The sequence below is a fragment of the Lycium ferocissimum genome, chromosome 8 (genome assembly GCF_029784015.1).
Source record: "Lycium ferocissimum isolate CSIRO_LF1 chromosome 8, AGI_CSIRO_Lferr_CH_V1, whole genome shotgun sequence".
Taxonomy (NCBI): Eukaryota; Viridiplantae; Streptophyta; class Magnoliopsida; order Solanales; family Solanaceae; genus Lycium; species Lycium ferocissimum.
In genome coordinates, this window is record NC_081349.1 from 33,546,856 (window position 1) to 33,568,476 (window position 21,621).

The 21,621-nt window shown below is 34.4% G+C and overlaps 2 protein-coding genes across 5 annotated transcripts; both read right to left on the bottom strand.

Annotated features, from left to right (window-relative positions):
• Positions 1 to 529: 529 nt before the first annotated feature.
• LOC132068153 (uncharacterized) lies at positions 530 to 6,603 on the bottom strand. Of its 3 annotated transcripts, none has more exons than XM_059461639.1 (5): positions 6,445 to 6,603; positions 4,121 to 4,395; positions 2,173 to 4,018; positions 1,877 to 2,083; positions 530 to 1,102 (listed from the first exon to the last, which is right to left on the bottom strand). In XM_059461639.1, exons 2-5 carry the CDS (start codon positions 4,366 to 4,368, stop codon positions 788 to 790), a joined length of 2,616 nt encoding a protein of 871 aa, XP_059317622.1. In that variant the 5' UTR covers positions 4,369 to 4,395; positions 6,445 to 6,603; the 3' UTR covers positions 530 to 787. The 3 variants fall into 3 exon arrangements, with proteins under 3 accessions (XP_059317622.1, XP_059317623.1, XP_059317624.1); XM_059461640.1 differs by lacking the exon at positions 6,445 to 6,603 and adding an exon at positions 5,226 to 5,634; XM_059461641.1 differs by lacking the exon at positions 6,445 to 6,603 and adding an exon at positions 4,757 to 5,175.
• A 4,588-nt stretch (positions 6,604 to 11,191) lies between these two features.
• Positions 11,192 to 17,970, bottom strand: LOC132068154 (serine/arginine-rich splicing factor RS2Z33-like). 2 transcript variants are annotated; one of them, XM_059461642.1, is made up of 7 exons: positions 17,815 to 17,970; positions 14,203 to 14,314; positions 13,453 to 13,492; positions 13,219 to 13,314; positions 12,580 to 12,776; positions 12,399 to 12,482; positions 11,192 to 11,773 (listed from the first exon to the last, which is right to left on the bottom strand). In XM_059461642.1, exons 2-7 carry the CDS (start codon positions 14,307 to 14,309, stop codon positions 11,338 to 11,340), a joined length of 960 nt encoding a protein of 319 aa, XP_059317625.1. In that variant the 5' UTR covers positions 14,310 to 14,314; positions 17,815 to 17,970; the 3' UTR covers positions 11,192 to 11,337. The 2 variants fall into 2 exon arrangements, with proteins under 2 accessions (XP_059317625.1, XP_059317626.1); XM_059461643.1 differs by having other exon boundaries at positions 14,203 to 14,324; positions 17,815 to 17,930.
• Positions 17,971 to 21,621: the final 3,651 nt, after the last annotated feature.

Here is a 21,621-nt window from a genome sequence, read left to right on the forward strand (position 1 = left end):
TGAGATACTTTTCGTTGTTGCTACTTGCTAGTTGATTTGACATTTCTACTTCAAGGAGCATTTTGAAAAGGTCCCTTTTTTATTTTCAGAAAGTCGCGATGTTTCCTCACTTTGATCCATTTGGAAGTTCATGGCAAATTGTTTGAATAACATTACAAGTTGAGAAAAAAAAAAAAAAAAGAGTAAAATTTGGCAACCGTAATCTAATGTTATGCGTTGATCATTAAATTCCCTTTCATGTTTGTTACACATACTACAAAAGTATTTTTCTTTTGGTTACAAAATAACAACAACAACATACCCAGTGAAATCCCACAGTGTGGAGTCTGGGGAGGGTAAAATATACGCAGATCTTACCTCCATCTTGGAAGATAAAGAGGCTGTTTCCGGAAGACCCTCGGCTCAAGAGGTTACAAAATAACAACACTGAAGAGAAATATATGAAATCTCCTCTCTTTCTTTCAATCCATCTAGGAACTAAAACAATACTATCACGATCTAAATTAAACCTCCATAAAAAAGAACACATCAAAACCAAATGAAGGTAGAAAAAAATAGGATTCATTGTCTTGATCAGAAGTAAAAGGAAATGTTACAATTGAATTAGAGATTCAAAAGGAGGGAGAAAAAAGAAGCAAACTTTCTATTTAACATGTATCAAAGGAAAAAGAGTAAAAAGCAAGTTATCTATTTAACAAGTATCAACAAAGCAAAAAGAGTAAAACCAGCAAGTATACAAGAAGTATGAACACTAGTCAATGAACAAAATGCAGTTGTCGGCCATCAATCACTCCAACAGAAATTCTCTAGTAGAATCAGGACTTGCAAGAAGGTCGAAAGGCTTGCCTATGCTGTCCTTCAAGATTGTGATTTGACCCTCTTTCATAAGTATGTCCTCGTCGAGGGTCTCTACCTTCTTTTTCAACATGTTGATCTCAGAGTTCAACAACATGTTCTTCTCATTGTAGTTCTTAACTTCCTCCCACATGAAATCTCTCTCCTGAGATACTTTTGGTAGTATACCTTTTACGACGGTAAGTTCCTTCATGCATTCTTGCAAATCATTCTGGAGCTGATTGATATTTTCGTCCTTTTTTATCGTCTGCCAGAACCAACCATAAAAAAATTAAAAAGAAGACAACAAAGACATGAATACATTTTCATTCAGCAATTCACATCAAACTCATCGCTTAGAAATTCAACCAAATCAGGACGAACAGTTTATTAACTAGTGCAACATGCTTAAAACCTGTTAACCCGTTAAATCACTGTAGATTACTCCATGAACCTCTCGAACAAATTAAGTCAATGAAAGAGAGAACTTATAGCCTATTAGCTATGCTGCAGAAGACTACCAAACCCACCTAAGCAGTATTTATCAATTAGAAATGAGCTCATAGAACTCATCTATCATCTACTCTCTCTTTTTTTTTTTTTTTTTTTTTGGGCGACCAGTCAGCTTTTAGCAGCAAGGCAAATGCTATCTTTCTTGACTATGCTATTCCAAAAAAACAGTTTTCAATCACTTCCCCCCCCCCAACCCCACCCCACCCGAGCTTTAATTTCCATATGCTACCATCTCATGATAATGGGATTTGTTATCCAGTGTATCTATGACAAGAAGCAATTAAACATCCTAAACAATCGGATGGAGATGCTAAGCACGACCAAGGCCTTGACAGTCTAATAGACCCTCTCTTCCCCTTTAATTAATTCTCATTATTTACCACAATGCTATTCACATGCCAGCAACTCATGTAGTCATGTATACAATTCCATCAAGGAAACATGCAAGCTCCCATATGAGGATGACGTATCCAAAGTTGAAAAAGAAAAAATATTCCCGTGCTGCAAGATCTTAATATTGCCTGCTTACCTGAAGCTCGAGATCTTTCAACTTGTGTTTGGCACAAGAAAGAGTGTCCAGCGCATTTTGCACTTCACATTTGAGAATGTCGTTACCTCTGACTGCTGCTGCCAGATCAGCCTGAAGTTGCTCTATATCCATCTCCTTAGAATAAAGCTTCTCCCTTAACATAGTTGTCAGCAAAGTCTCTGATTTGAGCTCTGATTGTTTAATTTCCTAAAACAAAACCAAACAAAGAGCTAGCAAAATCAATCAACAACACATGAGCATGACAAACAGCTTTCAAAATAACAGCACCAACTTACATCTGGTTTCTGAGAATCCGAATTTACTGGGTAGGACTTCTCACTTATCACAGATGATACTGTCTGCAAACTGCCTGTCAGAGTTTCAATTCCCCTCTTAAGACCCTGCATCTTTACATTGCATTCAATCAAGAATTGACCATCAATTCCCCCGTTTTGTCTGACATTTTCTTTTGTGTACTCTAATAGCTTTCCACATAGCTGGCTGCTCTCTCTAAGCAAATTGAGCCCCTGATTCTGCAAGCAGCAAACACGATTGCATAATTCCTGATCTAGCTTAAAAGTTGAGAACCCGCCCTCCTTTCCGCTGCCTCTTAAACGATTCAATAAGCTAATATTTTCATGACGTAGAGAATCGATTTCGATCCTACAAGACTCCACCTCCTTCCTTAAAGCACGCTCCACGCCTACCAATCTTATTTGCTCTACTTGCGACTTCTCCAACTGGTTGTCGTAGTTTGCTGGACTCTTCTTGCCAACATCCTCACAAAATCCTCGTAGACTGTCAATTGTCTTCTCTTGTTCATTGCAAGTCCGTTGCAATCTAGCAATAGATCTGTGCAGGTCCTCACATTCTTTAACCTTTTCCTGGTAGTTTTCCTGGACATATTCTCGATCGTCTTGAGCTACTCGATAATCCTCATGTAACTGAGAAAGCTGCTGCCTTAGATTTTGATTCTCCTCCGACACCTCATCTATTCTCTTAGACAAATCTTCGAGTTCTTTCTCCGAAGATGATATCTTGCTTCTATTATCTACTTCCTTCTCGTTAAACGAAGAGACTTCCCTTTGTAGAGAGACATTCTGCTCTGCAAGCTCCCTCACCCTTTCACGGAGTTTGTGTTCTTCAATTTGATATTTCTCAAGTTTTAGAGACCACTCGCTGGATCTTCTATCCAACTCCTGTTCCAGTGCTGATTGTAACTCATTCTTTTCTGTCTCCAACCTTCGGGTCCGTGAATCTAATTCTGCCTGCAATAGTCTAGCTTCTTCCTTGGCAGAAGCCCTTTCAGCAACTTGATTCCGTAGCATGCTTGAAACTTCAAATGCCATTTGTACCTTCTCCTCTGTCAAGCTTCTAATAGTCTGAATCAACACTGGAACACTAAGGCCTCTGCCGTGAAGAAAGTTTCTGTCTTCAAGCTCTTCTGACAGCAACACAGCACGCTCCTCAGCTTCCTTAAGTTTTCTCAATAACACCAAATCTGAATCGTCTTCTGTTCCCAAATATTTTCTCTCACCAAAGCCTGGAATCTCTTCATGGTTATATTCGTAGGTCCTACCATTAGAATCATCTGCCGAACAGCTCTTCCGGGGAACACCATCAGAACATACACTTGGACATCTACTTAAATTTCCACTGTAGATATCTTCAATAGTAATTGGACCATCGGAATCAAAATCTTCTGGACTTATTTTCGCCAGTGACCGAGACTGAGAGAGCCTCTCAACCACCATCTTTGCAAGTTTTCGCGGAGATTCATTTTCAAAACCTATCTCACCAAACTCTCCAGATGTAAAAGAAAGTTTAGACGGCTTTGTTTCTCTGAAAGATTGAGATATCGGTCTCTGCTTCCTGACATCAGGTAGTGGCGAACCAGGAGCAGTAAGGTGAACTCTTGGAGGCAATTGTCTGCTTTCCTGCTCTTGCTCCCCATCTATATACCGATCTAAAACCTTGCTAGAGACATTACTGGAGCAATGAGAAGAGCTCTCTGATGGATGATCATAGTGGTGTGTTCTGAAAGACGCACCAGAATGCTTCCCTACCAAATAACCATTTTCTGCATCACATGTCTGGAAGAAACTTTCCGGGGGTTGCCTCTCAGGAGTACGTGTACGACCACTGACAAAAGTTATGAAATATTTGTCATTACTTTGGAGAAGAAAATACAAATTAAAACATCAGTAAGTGTGAAAAATCAGCTTCACAAAATGAGATGCATACCGGCATGAATCACGACCCGATTTCTTAGGATGAACTTTCTTACTGTGACATGGAGATCTACTCGGATCCCTGAAATTCTTTTTTCCTGAGTCGTAAAAGGATCCAGAAGACAATGAAAGACTCCTTCTAAGACATGGAGAAGAAACTTCCTTTCTGCTTTGTGATTTGCCAATGCTGTCTGATGATGGTGGTGAACGGTTGTTGTTTGCATCACTAGATGATGTTCGGAAAAAGAAGAATTTCTTCATCTCTATGTATGGCCACTGTACATGAATCTGCACATACAAACTAGTCCATGAGATTTCAAAGGACAAAGAGCCTAATTAAGGTTGGTTAAGAAAACACATTATGCTCCAGATATTGAGAATAGACTGCATAAGTAATTCAGAGATATTGGAACAATGTTAAAACTGAACCTTAATTTGTCCTAAACTAGACCCGGAATTATCAATCGATCAACTACACCTCAATCTCAAATAGTAGGGCATTATGCTAATCCTTTATATCGAAACAATTTTTAAAAAGGCATTTAGTTCTAACAAAAATCAAGGGGAAGAACATTTTTCAACTGTAAAGATGATACAACATGTAGAAAACCACCAGAAAAAACTTATAAACAACTACTCAGGTACTCACCAATCAGGCATTCATGCAAATATTGTAGCTAACTAAATCCTTAGGAGCCGTTTGGCCATGAGAATTACTCACTTTTTCTCGGAATAATTTTTCACTTTATTTCAAAATCAGTGCTCGTTTGTAAAATTTCCAAATCCAACTCGGAGTCGAATTCCAAATTTAGAAAAGTGCCCCAAACCTGTTTTCCAACTACATCTTCATAAATTCAAAATAAAGTACTCTTTTCTCTCCTTTGCAAAAAGTATAACCAAACGCACCTCCAACTTCATAAGTTCAAATAAAGAGAAAAATATTTGGAATCTATGGCCAAACGTCTACTTAGGAAACATATAAAATATTTCTCTTCTACATGGTTCTTCTCCAGCACAAAAAAAAAGATATCTTTTATACATGTTCTTTCTTCAACATGTTCACACTATCAATCTGACTGAGAATGCATCATTGAACCCACCAAGAAATGACTTTTTACCTGCTAGTACTAAGGTTCAAGTGGATCAATTAGTTTTTATCTGCCCCTAGTCTCCCAAAAGGCTAAAAGAAAGGCACAACTCAAAGCAGAAAATGTAAATCACATCTGCTTGCTGTGTGTAATATAATATAAGCTACCATTACTTTTAGAAAATGGAGCATTTATTTCACCAACCCTTCTTTAAAGGTTGAAAAAATTTCATGAGATCCCCACAAAGAATCAATCAATTTGTTTCCTACTCCTGATAAAACAATCATTAGTGTCAGTAACAGTAATGAGCACACTCTGTCAATCTGTGAATGATAGTCTACCATAACCTAAAAGACCACAATACCCCTATTCCTCTTAAGCCCTAGAAACACCCTTTAATTATTCAAATCCAGCAGAGATTATTAATCCATATACAAGTAAAAAAAGGGGCAGCCCCATGCACTAAGCTCCCGCTATGCGCAGGGTCCAGGGAAGGGCCGGACCACAAGGGTCTATTAGACGCAGCCTTACCCTACATTTCTGCAAGAGGTTATTTTCACGGCTCGAACCCGTGACCTCCCCGGTCACAGCGGCCAACTTTACTGGGTTTACAAGGCTCCCCTTTATATACAAAAAAAAAAAAAAAAAAACACGCACAAGTTTATGAATTATTATATCAGAGTACCAAATCAAGTAGAATGAAACATAAATTACCATCTCAAAATGCAACAATCACATTTATCCAAAAATTAAAAGAAAAAACAACATTAAAAAATAAAAATAAAATAATATTAATAAAATGAACAAACCCTTGAATCCCAATATCAAACAGAAGCCAAATGTATTTTACAACCCAGATAAACCCCTTTCAATAAACCTCAAAACAAGAACAATTCAAAGAACTTCAAAAAGTTACCAAAAATATTCCAAATCCTTTATAGTAAAGTAATCAGAAAAAAAAAATCCCATCTTGAGGGTCAAATCAAAATTTAATTCTAATCAACATTTTCACCAATTCTCCCCAAAAAAATAACACTTACAGGATACAAAGAACACATATACCTACATATAATTACAGAGAACCATTATAGCAAATCCAGTTCAAAAAAACTATATATATATATATATATATATAAAATTTATGAAACTTACACACACACACACACATATACACACAAAAGATTATATATCAACTCATTTTAAATTCAAGATCAAAAAAGAAAAAAAGAAAAAAAGAAAGAGAGATTACTGAATCAAAGAGTTGAAAGAGTAATGGCCGGCAAAAGGGTATCAGAATCTATAAGTGAAAATTCCAAAGAATCAAAGAATTGTGAGTTCAAATTTTTGTGTTTATGTATATGAGTGACAATTCTTGAAAATGTAATGTATATTTCAGGTCTAGTTATATTTTTTAAACTAAAAGGGTATTTAGAGGGAATTTTGATGGATTGATAGGGGTATTTTTGTCAAAATAAAAAGATTTAAAATTTCAATGTGGCGGAGAAAGCGGGGCAGAAAAAAAGTAACGTTTTATTTTCTTTCTTTTTTTGTTGGAGTAATGGCCTTTTTTGGGCTGGTGGGCCTTAAAGGAGCGTCTTGACTTTTTTCACTTTTTTTTTATTTTTTTATTTTTTGTAATAATTATAAACAAAAATTGTAAGTGGTTATAAAACACATTAGTACAATTGAAGTATATTTTGAGTGCAAAAAGAAGTTACTACCAGGAGCAGATACACTCTCGGCAAAAAATTACAGTACATATATATGGTAAATTTTTTGTGTTTATGTACATATATTAACTTTTGAACACCCTAAAATAAAAGTAAATTTAAATCCGGTCAAGGATGTTCAAAATTGTCATGTGTCCTGGGTTTAATTCTCATTGACAACATTGTTTTTTATATTTAGCTTTTGTTATTTTTTTCGTACCCCTTAGATGAAAATCCTGGATCCGCTACTGGTTACTAGGTACTTATTTTAGTCTAGTTGTTCTTATCAATCATTTTGTGGTATCTTGCGTGACTGACTGAAGCGTTAGTGTAGGGTGTGACAGTATAAAAAAGAAAGTTGAATAAGGAAAACATTTTTGCTTCGTTTTGTAAGAAAACTTGACTAGTGAAAAAAAGTGTCTGATAAAGTCAAAAAGAGTGTGATCACATATTTTAGAAAGCTCAATTAGTAAGAATAAAGCATTTGAAAGGGAGAAAAAATGGTGATCAGTTTATTTGCCAAGTAAATAATCGTCGTTACGCGAAAGATTTATAATTAAAAGAGTAATAACACGAAATAGTATATAGTGTGTAAATATATTGCAATTTCAAAGGTTTATAATTCCTAAAAACTTCGTCAATATAATGTAAATAGATTTGAATTTAAGATAATCAAAATATTTTGGTTGTTTCATATTTGAAATCAATATTCTTAAATACGTATTTAAATTACCAATTAATGGGTCCTTTAAAAATATATACACAGAATCTTATAAGAATGTCCGTGTTATGCAATTCTACCCACTATGGTAAGTTGGTAACTGATCCATGAGTAATATGATTTCAAAATTTAAAATTATTATCAACAAATAGTAGCATTTTCTTATCTAGGATTATCAGTTGAAAATCTTCTATCGGAAAATCATGTGTAAAATTTACTTCCTCCGTCCATTTTTACTTATCATATATTGACTTGGCATGTCTATTAAGAGTTAAAATTAAAATGATAATTTTACTATATCACCCCTACTTATTGTTATGTAACCTAATAATTGAAATCAATAAAACATGTACTTTATAAGTTGTGCAGCCGCTAAGAATTTCTTAAACTTGTCAATCCAATAATTAATACTCCCTCCGTCCCATAATAAGTGTCACCTTAGTAAAAAAAAAAAAATTATCCCATAATAAGTGTCACCTTAGAAAACTAAGACACAAATTGGTTAGTTTTTTTCCAACAATACCCTTAGACAAAAACTGACAAGTGATGATCGGAAAAGCCACTTAATAACTTGGTATTGTTGGATTCTGAATGTCCAGAGGATAACTACTCATGCATGCTCTAATCAAGAGGAAAAGTAATTTATTTTTGTTAAATAGGGGTAATTTAGTAAACTTTACATTGCATTATTGATTTCTTAATTTGCGTATTTTTGGCTAAGGTAATGCTTATTATGGGACGAAGAGAGTATCTAATTTCGCTTATGGACATGGGAATTTGTAGTTGTGGGAACTTCTAGTTCTCAGATATCATAAAGTCTTTTTTGTGATCCCAAAAAACTTTAAAAACAATCTAGTACTACTCCACAAGTATTCACTAAAATTATTTAGTTCCTAGAAACATGCAACCGAAAAAAAGGTTGTCAGATGTTATAAAGAAAGATAAGGTATAAGTGGTAAAGAGCATATAGCAATCATGTTTGTTCATCTTTTGTGATGCATAATGATGCAAAGGCTCTATAATTCAATCTAGTGACTAATGAGCTTTGAGCTTTTCTACTCTAAGGTCCTATTCTTTATCAACGTGATCAGCTCTCTAATTTTTCATTTTTTATAATAGTGACTTTTTGATCGGCTCTCTAATTTTTCTTTTTCATAAAAGTGATGTTTAGACTAATTTGTATGCATTTCAACTTTTTTATCAGATATGTCTCTCACTGACAGTGGTATTAGGTAATTGTTCCATCAAAGTTTAGATAGATGGAACTATTTAGCAGACACCAATACAAGTATGAGGTAATTCTGACTATCACATTTTAGACAGATAGAATTATTTTACTGGATAATTGTTGCCTTCCACCGGCACTCATATAGACTACACATATAGATGTATTTTGTATACACATGTATTTAGTATCTATTGGGAATTGAACTCTAATTTATCATATTTTACAATTTTATTGACCAGTACACCACACTTATAACCTCTGTTATATTGATGAGTGGTCACAATCCTAGCGGCGTACTTACTTGATGATGTTTTTTCTCTTTTTCCTTTATTCGTGAATTCTCAAATTTAAATTGGCTAGGGAATAAATCAAGTTCAAGTTCAGTTTTACTAGTCCTTCTGTTTGTGGATGCTCATCCACTTTGGGGAAAAAAGGAATTTTATTCGGCGTTCGATATTTATTTTGAGATTCTGCTAAGAAGATATTTTTGATCTTTAGTTGTAGTTGTTTTGAAGGGGTTTTATTTTGATGGATTTCTTGTAAATTACTACAAGTTAGAGGCATACGAAGTTCACTTGTGAAAATGGATTTTTTTAGTCCGCGTCTTAAATTAATAAGAATTTATCAAGAATGCAAAAAATGCTTAATTTTACTCAAATTGGCGTGTATTTTTCAACAGTCATAAGCTCATAGCAGTGTATTTATAGAAAAATAGCCGGGTTTTAGTGGAGAATTCGTTAGCATCAGCACCACTTATGAATTAGATTGAAAACTTGGTATTTGCAGAATATGATTTGTTGCCAGAAAACTTTTGGGCTGACAGATGAGTCACACAAAAACTCATATAATTAACTGTCAAGAATCAGGTGAATAAAAAAAGATTAATCATACTATGTTATGATGGTTATCATTAGACTATTTTGCTTTTGACGCCTTTTCATGAGCAAACTAGGAATCATATCTGACATATTTATATTAGTACTGATTCCTTTTCAGTGATCGACAAGCTGTGCATCTTATTTGTATCGAACGGTTTTACATGGTATAAATAATCTATACAAGAACTTCTCAATACATCAAAAATAGCCAAAAAAAACTGTACTAGCTAGTGTTTCAGGGATTGAATCCATTTCATCAAATTTGTGCAAAAAGGATAACAACATTTCTTGTCCAAATATAAATTGTTAAATCTTCTTAGCCTAAGAAAAGGTTTGGTGTAGCGGCATGCAAAAGCGAAGCTAGGGGCGCAAGGAAGTTCCCGCTTCACCAAAAAAATTACATTATAAGTACAAAATTATGTACACAGAGTGAAGGTTGAATCTCCATAGCTCTTTATGAATTTACTTCTTTATATTATGAATTTCCTTGGTGAAATCAACCACCACTTGTCACTCTTCAAGCGTATTATGGTTAATAATTCTATATGAGAGTTGTGGATGACTCATATTGTGATGTGGGCTTTGCAAGTAGATGGGCCTCACTTTTCTTTCGCACTAGTAGGCGTAGTTTTGCTCTACTATGTATTGCCCTTTGATTCATGATGTATTGCCCTTTGATTCATGCTTTTATGTGTTGGGTCTTGTCTTTCTATGCTTTTTTACCGTGACTTCTTTACTCTTGTTATTTCTCATTTTCGTATCTTTTGATTTCATTGTTATATCCGACTCTTTTCCCTTGTTTTTTTGAGCCAGGAGGCCCTTCGAAACAATCTCCCTACTCTTCCAAGCGCAGTGTGAGGTAAAGCGTCTTGCGTACACTTAACCCCTCTCGTACACCACACTGTTAATTCAACGGGTATGTTGTTGTTGTAATTCTATGCCACTAATTGGACTGTCCACAACTAGTAATACTAGACAATGACACACCTTGAACTGCTCTTGGAGTTTTTCGATATTCACACACTATCTGCCCTAATATTCAAAACACATTAACTACTATACTACTTAAGAGAGATTTACATAGCGTCCTGAGTTCCTAAGTGATTTCTCCCGAGACTGATTTCAGAGGTCATTATAATCATGCCATCTGCCAATTCCAACACCAAATACTAAGAGCCCGAGAGAAAGACAACACAAATAGCATACACAATAGCATTCATGCTAGTCTCACGTATGTTCGATCGATCTGCCGGATGAATCTCAAATTTGCACCAACTGCTATTCACCAACTTTACAAGCTCTGGTACAGCATTTCGGAAGTGACATACATAACAAGACTTGACCAAGGAACTTTATGGTCATAGTTGAACAAAGGGTTCCAGGCTTCCCACCAAATTCAAGCTAAAGCACATAACACCAAGGGAACTTTTAATATGGTCTCAACGAAAGAACACACCATGTGCAAGACAGTTTCAAATTCAGGTTATTCTAAATAATTCAATCACATGGTTTCCAAATATAACGAAAAGGTACTATAAAAATCACAGGGCAAGGACGGTAATAATTTAGTGAGTCAAACATACACTGACTTTATCATATGCACTTTTTAGGGTGACTCGCTGCCCCTTGGAGAACCCCTTGGAGAACCATTTTCATAGTTACCCACTGGGCTCCTGTCATCCACTGGGCTTCCGTTCTCCCTATGGATTGGGCTATTGCTGCGACTGCGGCCATTTTCTTCAACGGGGCTCAAATCTCTACGATCATCCATTCTAGCATCATCTTTAGGGCTCATGCTATCGCCCCTTGGTGATGGCGTACCTCTCTCTTGTGGACTTCTTTCATCAGGTGAAAGGCTGTGTTTCCTTCCCTTCGATGGACGTGGTGATGATCTACGGTGACGGGGACTCCTTGATCTTCTCTCGTCGTCCTCAATGCTACGAGTCCTTGATCTTCTCTCTTCACGCTCAATGCTACGAGTCCTTGATCTTCTCTCTTCACGCTCAATGCTACGGTCCCTCTTCACAGGAGATCTGGAACGGCTGCAAGGAAATCAAACACAATACGTGTTAATATTTTATATTATTTATTTAGATATGGTGATGGGTACAAAATGTTTTGTAATACCATAAAGGCCAGATGAGATAACCAGAATCTGTTAGTAGTGACGGCACAACAGTAACACTTTCTTGGTTTAACAATGCAAGCTTGCTTATATTATCTACCCACATAATACATCTATGAAAAGACAAATGCAATTACTTATCCCACGGTATTATTTCAACCATGAGTGACAATGCCAATTTAGGCCCCGTTTGGCCATAAATACCAAAAAAAAATTCACTTTTTTTGGAATTTTCGAAGTTGGAGTTGGAGTTGGAGTTGTGTTTGGCCATAGTTTTTGAAATTGTAGTTTTTGGTGAAATGTAGTGTAAAAAAGTGAAAAAAGTTAAAAAATTTTGAAAAACAAGTTTTTTTCGTTTTTGGTATTCCGGAGTTGTATTCCGGAAAAAAGTTAATATTTTTTATGGCCAAACGCTATAAGTAAAAAAAGTCAATAATTTTTATGGCTAAACGCCCACTTAGTATCTCAAAACATAAGGCTAAAGAAATCATCAATGAAGCGAAATGGAGCACATTCCCGAAAGGAGGAGCAAAAGGAGAGACCTGTAGCTACGACCTCTGCTGTAACTGCGGCTGCGACTTCTGCCACGACGAGGAGATGGTGAGCGGGAATAACTTCGTCCACGTCTATTATTCAATAACAAAATAAGAAAATTAACCGTTAAAGCAGACTAGAACATCAAAGAATATACAGGGTGAAAACGAGATGACCATGAGGAAATACTTCAATTTCTTGGGGCTATTCTGACAGTTTCTTTCTATATGACCTCGATCCCCACAGCGGTAACACTTGTTCTTCCAGTCCCCAGCCTTGCAATCTCGAGCCCAATGGCCATCAAGTCCACAATTAAAGCAACGACCTGTACCTGGAGGAGGACCTCTGCCGCCAAACTCTCGAGATCCACCTGGACCACGAGGGACCTGCAATGCAAAAAAAATTTAATATAAAAAGGACAACTTCTTGTTTAACTATTCTGAATAGGGAAAAAGATTAAGGCAAGCATCACCTCCAGAAAATACCCAGAAAAATAGATTCTTCAAGCAACGCAACTACTGAAGAGAATAGCGATAACCAGAGATCCCACCGCGGGTGGGGGGATGCCAAACAAGAAGTAAGAAAGTTATATCAAGAATTTAACATTATCTCCAAATTTTCGAAAAGGCCATTCTCAAAAATAATTGAGTTCAAACCAGTTCCGCGATATTTTCCCACTCATTGGGCATAAAGCCAGACACTCTTTTCAGTTTTTTCTTTTTTGCACTGATATTCAAAATGTAGATTTCTAGTGTTGCACAAGTAAGAACATAAAGAATACTATGCATCTTGCAGTTGGGAACACATAACAAATGCAGACTGACTCACCCCTTTTGCAAACTCCACAATAATGCGGCTTCCATCAACGTCTCGCCCATTTAGGCCGTATCTTGCATCATCGGCATCTCGAGGATCACTAAATTCCTAGAATTAGCAGTATATGAAAAGAAAATAAAAAGAAAAAAAAAAAACTTATATCACAAATACATGAGACAAGGTAGTCACCCTGCAACTCTAATAAATATCATTAATGAAAAAGTGAAAAAAAGAAGAAAGGCGTACCACAAAAGCATAGTCACGCTTCATATCCACATCACGTACTCTGCGTAAATGGGTTCCAGAAACAGTAAGGCCATCAAGTCATAAGAACCGAAGGGTTGATACTTCGCCCCTCAAAGATGAACTAAACACCACTTTTGAGGGTTGATACTTCGCCCCTCAAAGATGAACTAAACACCACTTTTGGGCTTGCGCCATTTCCATCAAAAAAACACGCAATAACATTATAGAAAGAATCGCCACACTCCGCAAGAATGGGAACCAATTCCACCAAGGGCAACCTCCCACCACAAACCTCCGGGTTGGGCAAAAACATAGAAACCTTCATAAACATCATTCGAGTTAAAAACACTAAGACACGGGGGTGTTGCTCTCACACAGTTTCTACAAATTCAAAAAAAGAACAGCCATTGTAATGACTTGGATAACTCACCCCCTCCCAAAAACCACCTTACTTCCTAGAACGAAGACTATGAGCTACTAAAAAGTAACATCATTTCTTAAAAGTGATCACAATAAAATAATCAGTAGGACATCAATCAATTAATCAACTATGCCTCGATCCCAAACAAGTTGGGATCAACAACACGAATACTTTATATCCATTCTACTCTATTCAGGCTAATTTCATTCCACAACCAAAAACAAATCACTAAAAATTTAGTCTTGGTCCTCATTTCCAAATACTCAAAATTGATTTATAACAATGTGTTCAATCATTGAGTGAAACTAATGAATACTTATAAAAATTACCTCCCATATCTGCTAAAGACGTCCTCCAAGTCTCGAGATCGCGTTCTGGAAGACAAATGTCCAACATAGAGGCGTGTACCACCATACCGATCATCGTATCGCGGCATCTTCTCTGAAAGAAACTATCTAATTTAGCTCCATTGCTTTTTTATCAGTATAATTAGCTCCATTACTTTCAAGTCAATTTAACACAAAAGACAGCTCAATAAAACATCAAAAGAAACAAGAAACAAAAGACCACACTCTTGAATAAATTTGTCAATAACTCGATCAAAAAGCACCTACTCTAAAAGAAACTATCAAATTCGCTCCATTACTTTATTACTCCTTCCGTCCCAAAAAGATTGTCCTCGTTTGACTTGGCACGGAGTTTAATTTTTGATAGACGACTTTTGTCATATCAAACAAATATAAACAAAGTTCCAACTATACCCTCAAAGGCCCACTGCTTAGCTTTGAATGGAAAACACGTTAAAATTAAAGCATAGTAAAAAAGGTCTGACAATTCCATCTCTTCTCTCCACTAACTTATTCCCAAGTCCCATCCAAGGGCTTTTCCATACCAATAAAATTTTCACCATAAGCCTTTGACCAAGTCAAAATAAAAACTCTTCCTTTCAACTCTCTCTCTCTCTCTCTCTCTCTCTACGGACTAAGTGCATTGTAGAACTAGATTTCTATGGATCTCTCTGCATTATGTATCTTCAATGTTGAATGCAGCAAAAGAGTGGGAAAGAATAACAAAAGTGTAAAAGCCAAATCTTATGGAAGAGGGCTGACACGTTGTGCCTTACTTTTTAACAATTGAATTTTCAACCTACTATAATAACCCCACATTGTTTACTTTACGTTTTTATGGGGTCCTGTCAGCTTTTAAAAGGAAAGGGTAGCAGGGTTAGTAATGGAACTCAAAAGTAAAAGGATTACCAAATTTGGAAAGGTGCCAATTTATTTGGGACAGACTAAAAAGGAAAGGAAGACAATCTTTTTGGGACGGAGGGAGTATATTCAATATAATTAGCTCCATTACTTTCAAATGAATTTAACATAAATGCCAGCTCAATAAAGCATAAAACGAAACTAAAAACTAAAAACTACCTCTTTAATAAATTTGCCGAGTCAAAAAGCACATACAATACAAAATCTCATCCAAATTTCTCATAATTAATAGCAATGCCTAGATGAATTACGCACACACACTGTATCTGTAAATGTATAAGTATATGTTCTATATGAATGTGTGTATATCAAGTATGTGTAAAAATTAGCTCCATTACTTTCAAATGAATTAACACAATTGCCAGCTCAATAAAACATCAAACGAAACTAGAAACGAAAGACCGCCTCTTAAATAAATTTACCCAACCAAAAAACACATACAATACAAAATCTCATTCTGGTTTCTAAGAAATAATAGCAATTTTCCAAATGAATTACGCACACGCACTATGAATGTAAATGTATATGTATATGTTTTATAAGAATGTGTGTAAATGTATATTTATATGTTATATAAATTTGCCGAGTCAAAAAGCACATATAATACAAAATCTCATCCAAATTTCTCCGAACTAACAGCAATTCCTATATGAATTATGCAAATGTATATCGAGTGTGTGTGTGTGTGTTAATTAGCTCAATTACTTTCAAGAATTAACACAAATGCCAGCTAAATAAAGCATCAAACAAAACTAAGAACGAAAAAGCACGTATAAGTACAAAATCTCATCCAAATTTCTCAGAATTAACAGCAATTCCTATATCAATCACACACACACTGTTTGCGTAAATGTATATGTTATACAAATTGCCGAATCAAAAATCACATACAATACAAAATCTCATCCAATTTTCACATAATTAATAGCAATTCCTATATGAATCACACACACACACTGTTTGCGTAAATGAATATGTTATATAAATTACCGAGTCAAAAAGCACATACAATATAAAATCTCATCCAATTTTCACAGAATTAATAGCAATTCCTATATAAATCACATACACACATTGTTTGCGTAAATGTATACGTTATATAAATTGCCGAGTCAAAAATCACATACAATACAAAATCTCATACAATTTTCACACAATTAATAGCAATTCCTATATGAATCACACACACACACACACACACACTGTTTGCATAAATGTATATGTTATATAAATTACCGAGTCAAAAATCACATACAATACAAAATCTCATCCAATTTTCACATAATTAATAGCAATTCCTATATGAATCACACACACACACACACACACACATTTTCACAGAATTAATAGCAATTCCCATATAAATCACATACACACATTGTTTGCGTAAATGTATACGTTATATAAATTGCCGAGTCAAAAATCACATACAATATAAAATCTCATACAATTTTCACATAATTAATAGCAATTCCTATATGAATCACACACACACACACTCACTGTTTGCATAAATGTATATGTTATATAAATTACCGAGTCAAAAATCACATACAATACAAAATCTCATCCAATTTTCACATAATTAATAGCAATTCCTATATGAATCACACACACACACTGTTTGCGTAAATGTATATGTTATATAAATTACCGAGTCAAAAAGCACATACAATATAAAATCTCATCCAATTTTCACAGAATTAATAGCAATTCCCATATAAATCACATACACACATTGTTTGCGTAAATGTATACGTTATATAAATTGCCGAGTCAAAAATCACATACAATATAAAATCTCATACAATTTTCACATAATTAATAGCAATTCCTATATGAATCACACACACACACACTCACTGTTTGCATAAATGTATATGTTATATAAATTGCCGAGTCAAAAATCACATACAATACAAAATCTCATCCAATTTTCACAGAATTAATAGCAATTCCTATATGAATCACACACACACACTGTTTGCGTAAATGTATATGTTATATAAATTACCGAGTCAAAAATCACATACAATACAAAATCTCATCCAATTTTCACAGAATTAATAGCAATTCCTATATGAATCACACACACACACTGTTTGCGTAAATGTATACGTTATATAAATTGCCGAGTCAAAAAGCACATACAATATAAAATCTAATCCAATTTTCACATAGTTAATAGCAATTCCTATATGAATCACACACACACTGTTAATGTATATGTTATATAAATTGCCGAGTCAAAAATCACATACAATACAAAATCTCATCCAATTTTCACAGAATTAATAGCAATTCCTATATGAATCACACACACACACACACACTGTTTGCATAAATGTATATGTTATATAAATTGCCGAATCAAAAAACACATACAATATAAAATCTCATCCAATTATCACAGAATTAATAGCAATTCCTATATGAATCACACACACACACATTGTTTGCGTAAATGTATATGTTATATAAATTACCGAGTCAAAAAGCACATACAATATAAAATCTCATCCAATTATCACAGAATTAATAGCAATTCCTATATGAATTATGCACACACACACTGTATCTGTAATTGTATATGTATATCTTTTATACAATTTGTTTGTATATTTTTATCGAAAACTGTAAGAAAAAAAAGTTAAAAAGAGCAATTTTGATTACCTGAAGATTGAAGAGAAGGGCACAAAAAATTTGTAAGAACCCTAGATCCGATTCGTTCGAAAAGAGGAGTGAGAAAATTCTCTCTCTTGTATTTATAGTGAAGTGTCTGGGCCTCAACAGCTATGGGTTTGTTGGTTCTTGGACCAGGCTTATCACCTCAAGCCCACTATGAGTCTTCCCTAATGTGAAACCTTGGTTTTGTAGCCTTTTACAAAAAAAAAAAAAAAAAATCCGACCTTTTTACGACAGATTTTCTTTTTAAATGTAAGAGATTGAAAATATCATTTTCTTTTATTTAAATTGTAAGACGTTAGATCTCATTTTCTCAAAATGTTTCTTTTCTTTTCTTTTTTGGTGTGTGTGGGAGGGGGTGGGGAGAGTTACACATTTGACCGGTTGGTTAAAAATAATAATATTTGCTAGCCAAATATACATAAATTATATGTAGTGTCTAATTATGTCCAATTTATATATATTATATGTTGAACCTCGTACCCCTAACTAGCTTATGTTCATGATTCGGGGACTTAGAACTCGAAACGAAGGCGGTAGATTTAGAAAATCTGGCTCAGAACGTTAAATGTACGTCCCTACATCGAAGTAAACTATGAGTATGGGATGTACACCTTGTTGTTAGCTCATTGGTAAATATACAGGATGTATGGGTATACATTCGTAGTGTCTAATTCGGAAAATTAAGGCAAGGTACGCCCAACATGTACGGCGTACATTATATATATAAATACGAGGGTTCGTAATTTCACTTTTTGTTCAAGCTATTAACTGATATTTCCATTACCAAGAACATTAAGGTAAGCAATCCCAACCTATTTCAATTGGATTCTAATGTATTTTAAGGAACATTAAGCAAGAATTCATCATTCTTAACCTAGGGTTTTCTAGAAAACCCAAAGAATCTGGGATTCTTTTGCAAAGTTTATTTTTATTGTTAGTATTAACATTACCTCATTGTTCTTCCTCACGCCACGTTCCTCCATGATCATGCGGATGTTTACCAAACTAGGATGTTCATGATAACCTTGATAAACGTTTGCTTTTTTTATGTGTTCTTAATATTCGATTGAGAATCGTAAGAAATGAAAACCCATACTTTGAATTCCATGGGTTCTTAAATGCAAGATATGAACTTTTGTGTTTATTTTCTGTGAACTTCTATATGTTTTCCATATTTCCATACAAGTTATATTATATATTATATCAAGAAGAATCATGTTTACAAGCAAGTTATATTAATTTAGCCAACTATATCATTTTCATATTTTTGGGATTAGTTCTTCTCGAAAACGTTCCCCACAAAGATAAGGATCGCTCCACCCAAAGAGGGACGATTCTTAATATTAATTGATCCTTTCATGTCATATTACATCTTAAAAAGAGTGTGTATTTGTGCTTTGCTACACGTGAAATTGTCGGTTATATTTATGCTTGCCTTACTTAAAATGTTTTACTCATATATATATATATATATATATATATATTCATGTTCATCTCTCTTCGCTTTCATTATCAAGTTATTTCTCGTCCCCATGATCTTTCATTCCGGTCACTTTACATACTAGTACAAATTTCTTTGACGTCCTTTCCATTGCGATGTGCCCTATCACGACTACGCCTTTGCTCGAGAATTCTTCGGTTGTCGACTTGTGAGCCCGTCTCCTTATATATCTATTCCTTACTATTAAAGGCATCTTTTAGGGCTTTGTCCCCGCAAGTATGTTTTACGATCCAGACTCATGATAGATGTTTCATAGACTAGTTAGTTATGTTATGTCGCATATTCGGGTGTTGTTTAGCCATCTTTGGTTCGATTCATGGTATTTCCGCATTCATGTTATGAGTATTTTATTAATTATTATCATCAATTCTTAAAGCCCAAAATGTTTCATTACTGTCCGCTCACTATATGATTCGTTAAACACGTGGTTCATCAAGGCACCGTATTTTGCTCATGCCATGGTTCAGGGCGTGACATTATATATTTTTCTGCTATTGGCGGTAATACTATGTAAAAGATTTTTTTCTTTAATTGCTGAATACTCTTCAAATTTGTAAGAAAAATCACCTTAACTAAGGATCTGACCTTTTAAGTATTTACGGTTTGTAAAAAATATATCTATTGAATATTTAATTGATAATTTACGAGAACAACAAAGTGCGTGAGTTTCTAACGAGATGACATAGCAAAAAGAATAGAGTAATATGTGACACGTGAAAATTTAAATTAAAAATAAAACTCTCTTGTATGACTTTCTTAAAATATCTCTCTCTCGCTCCCTCCATTTCCTTCTTGCTCGTTGTACCATATCCATTATGCCTGCCTGAGACCACTTCGATTATGGAAATTCTTCGTTAGTGATCTATTTCTCATCTCCGATTATCCGCAATAGGCTAACCTAGTGACGTCGAGTTGTTGCTTTAGTGTTCTCCATAATTTACTTTCATCGTGCATTTATTATCATCAAAGTGAAAAATACTTCGGTCATTACTCATATGCAAACATCATCTTATATCACATTAAAGTAAAATGTAAGAGTTAGGTAGATATTACGCTCAATTCGAACAAAATCATCGGAAGGCATCCAACAACTTATTGGCACCTTCCTTACCAGTGAACTAAATGTGGATACAAAATGTCGAATTAGATTTTTATAAAACAAGAAAATTAAGACTAATACGCTAGAATGGTTTTGATTTTGAAGGTAAAATAAATCATGTCAAAGTAAAAGACATGTAATTAAAAGATTTCCATCATTAATATAAGTTATTTCGGGAAAATACGTAAAAACCCCCCCAACGTATAGCAGATTAATTATGACGTCAAATTTGCGGGCTACCTATTACCCCCCAGTTAATTTTTCGTATTTTTGTCGTGACAAAAAAAAAAAAACAAGTTTTACTGGAGAGTTTTGCACTCTCTCCGCCCAAAAAAAGCCCAAGCTTATTGCCACGTCAACGACACTTTTCCCTTTTTTTTTCATTTGATTTTTCTTTTATTAATTATATTTACACTAATTAAGTCTAATTAACCATTAAACCATTAATTTTGTCTTTCATCACTAAACTCTTCCAATGACTAAACCTTTCTTCTTCTTCCTCCTCCAAATTATACATTCAACACATTTTCTTCCTCTATTAACACATCATTCAATTTAATATTTAATTAATGAGCTTATTTTCAAGAAACATTCAACCCATTTTCTTCAACCCATTTTATTTCTCTATTAACACACACAATTCAACCCATTTCTCCATTACACACACACATTATTCAAGGCAAATATACCAAAATATTTTTAAAATTTTTAAATTACCTTCACAATATGGTGTAATAACATAAAAAAACAGAGAAAATGTATAGATAATTATTTAACAATTTAATAATTTTAATGCAACATTTCATTTTTTTCAATTCACTCCCATAATTTTTTTTTTTTACTAGAAAATGGAATTAAAAGTGCACAATTAACCACTGTGTGTTTTTTATTCGAGTTGTTTACTTGCAAGAACACTTAACCCAATTTCACAAAAAGATGCTCCCTCTTATTAATAAGCCGACCTCATTTGCTCAAATTAACATACATTTTGTATAGTCTTTCAAGCTATGCCACTACTACAATATCCCGTTAAAGGGGACAAAGTTATGATTTTTGATCCTTCCAATAAAAAAAAATATGTAATATTCAATCAAACGACCCCAAATAAATACATTTCTAATTCCTTCATATTAAATTATTAATATATGTTATAATTTTAAAAATTAATTACCTTCACAATATGGTGTAATAA

Coding starts and splice junctions, on each gene's coding strand:
- LOC132068154 (XM_059461642.1), bottom strand. CDS start 14,309: ATGCCGCGATACGATGATCGGTATGGTGGTACACGCCTCTATGTTGGA. Junction 13,493..14,202: donor GTCTTTAGCAGATATGGGAG/GTAATTTTTATA, acceptor CCATTTACGCAG/AGTACGTGATGTGGATATGA. Junction 13,315..13,452: donor AGCGTGACTATGCTTTTGTG/GTACGCCTTTCT, acceptor TGCTAATTCTAG/GAATTTAGTGATCCTCGAGA.
- LOC132068153 (XM_059461639.1), bottom strand. CDS start 4,368: ATGAAGAAATTCTTCTTTTTCCGAACATCATCTAGTGATGCAAACAAC. Junction 4,019..4,120: donor TCGGGTCGTGATTCATGCCG/GTATGCATCTCA, acceptor AACTTTTGTCAG/TGGTCGTACACGTACTCCTG. Junction 1,103..1,876: donor TGAAAGATCTCGAGCTTCAG/GTAAGCAGGCAA, acceptor TGGTTCTGGCAG/ACGATAAAAAAGGACGAAAA.